This window comes from Sinocyclocheilus grahami, unplaced genomic scaffold (genome assembly GCF_001515645.1).
Source record: "Sinocyclocheilus grahami isolate Dianchi unplaced genomic scaffold, SAMN03320097.WGS_v1.1 scaffold17952.1, whole genome shotgun sequence".
Taxonomy (NCBI): Eukaryota; Metazoa; Chordata; class Actinopteri; order Cypriniformes; family Cyprinidae; genus Sinocyclocheilus; species Sinocyclocheilus grahami.
In genome coordinates, this window is record NW_015516870.1 from 3224 (window position 1) to 4103 (window position 880).

At 33.3% G+C, this 880-nt stretch overlaps 1 protein-coding gene across 1 annotated transcript in view; it reads left to right on the top strand.

The window, feature by feature from the left end:
• LOC107579526 (very long-chain acyl-CoA synthetase-like) overlaps positions 1-874 on the top strand; it is a gene marked incomplete at both ends in the record, with an annotated part of 4046 nt that extends 3172 nt beyond the window's left edge. The window contains one exon of the mRNA XM_016265351.1: positions 750-874. Coding sequence (XP_016120837.1) covers positions 750-874 — 125 coding nt within the window. The remainder of the gene's footprint in view (positions 1-749) is intronic.
• Positions 875-880: the final 6 nt, after the last annotated feature.

The following is an 880-nucleotide window of genomic DNA, read 5'->3' on the forward strand; positions in this document are numbered from 1 at the left end:
AAGAATCCGGTCAAAATGCTAGCGGGAAATGCTGGTATCGTCACATTTTTGAAATTTCAGTACCAACGTTGGTACTTTTGGCAACACTAATTCGAATCTTTTTAGCAATTGGAATATGACTCACTGATTCAAAACTGTTCTTGACAAGTGAGCCACATACCATTACTTACAAAATTATTTTTTAAAAATTAACCAAAAATCATGCAGTGTGTAGGCCTTGTGAGATTAAAATCAGGTCAATTACTTGTGAATATGGAGATTTTAAAAATAAAATAAAGCAACCAAGTTAAAAAAAAAAATAATAATAATAATTTGGCTGTTGTGTTTTTTAGTTAATGGAATCATTAAAGAGATTGTTCACCCAAAAATAAAAATTCCATCATTGTTTACTCAGCCTCAGGTTGTTCAAAACCTGCACAAGTTGCGGAGAACAAAAGATATTTTGAAGAATGTTGGTAGCCAAAATGCGTTTGGTTCCCATTGACTTCCATTGTAAAAAAAAATACTATGAAGGTCAATAGAGATCAACAACTGTTTGGTTACCAACATTCTTCAAGATATCATCTTTTGTGTTTAACAAAGAAATTCATACAGGTTTGGAACAACTTGAGGGTGAGTAAACAAAGACAGAATTTAAATTTTTGGGAGATCTGTCTCTTTAAGGAAGCAGAAAAATCCACTGAAATACTATATATATATTCAAAGCATACTTTTAATTGGATTTTCATGCTAAAATCTTTTATCTTCAGGTCATGAAGGAAGGATTGGAATGGCAGCTGTAAAGCTGAAAGAAGGCAGAGAGTTTGACTGCATCAACACTTGCAGTGTTTTGGTGAACTATCTTCCAGTGTACGCCAGACCTCGATTCATCCGAATTCAG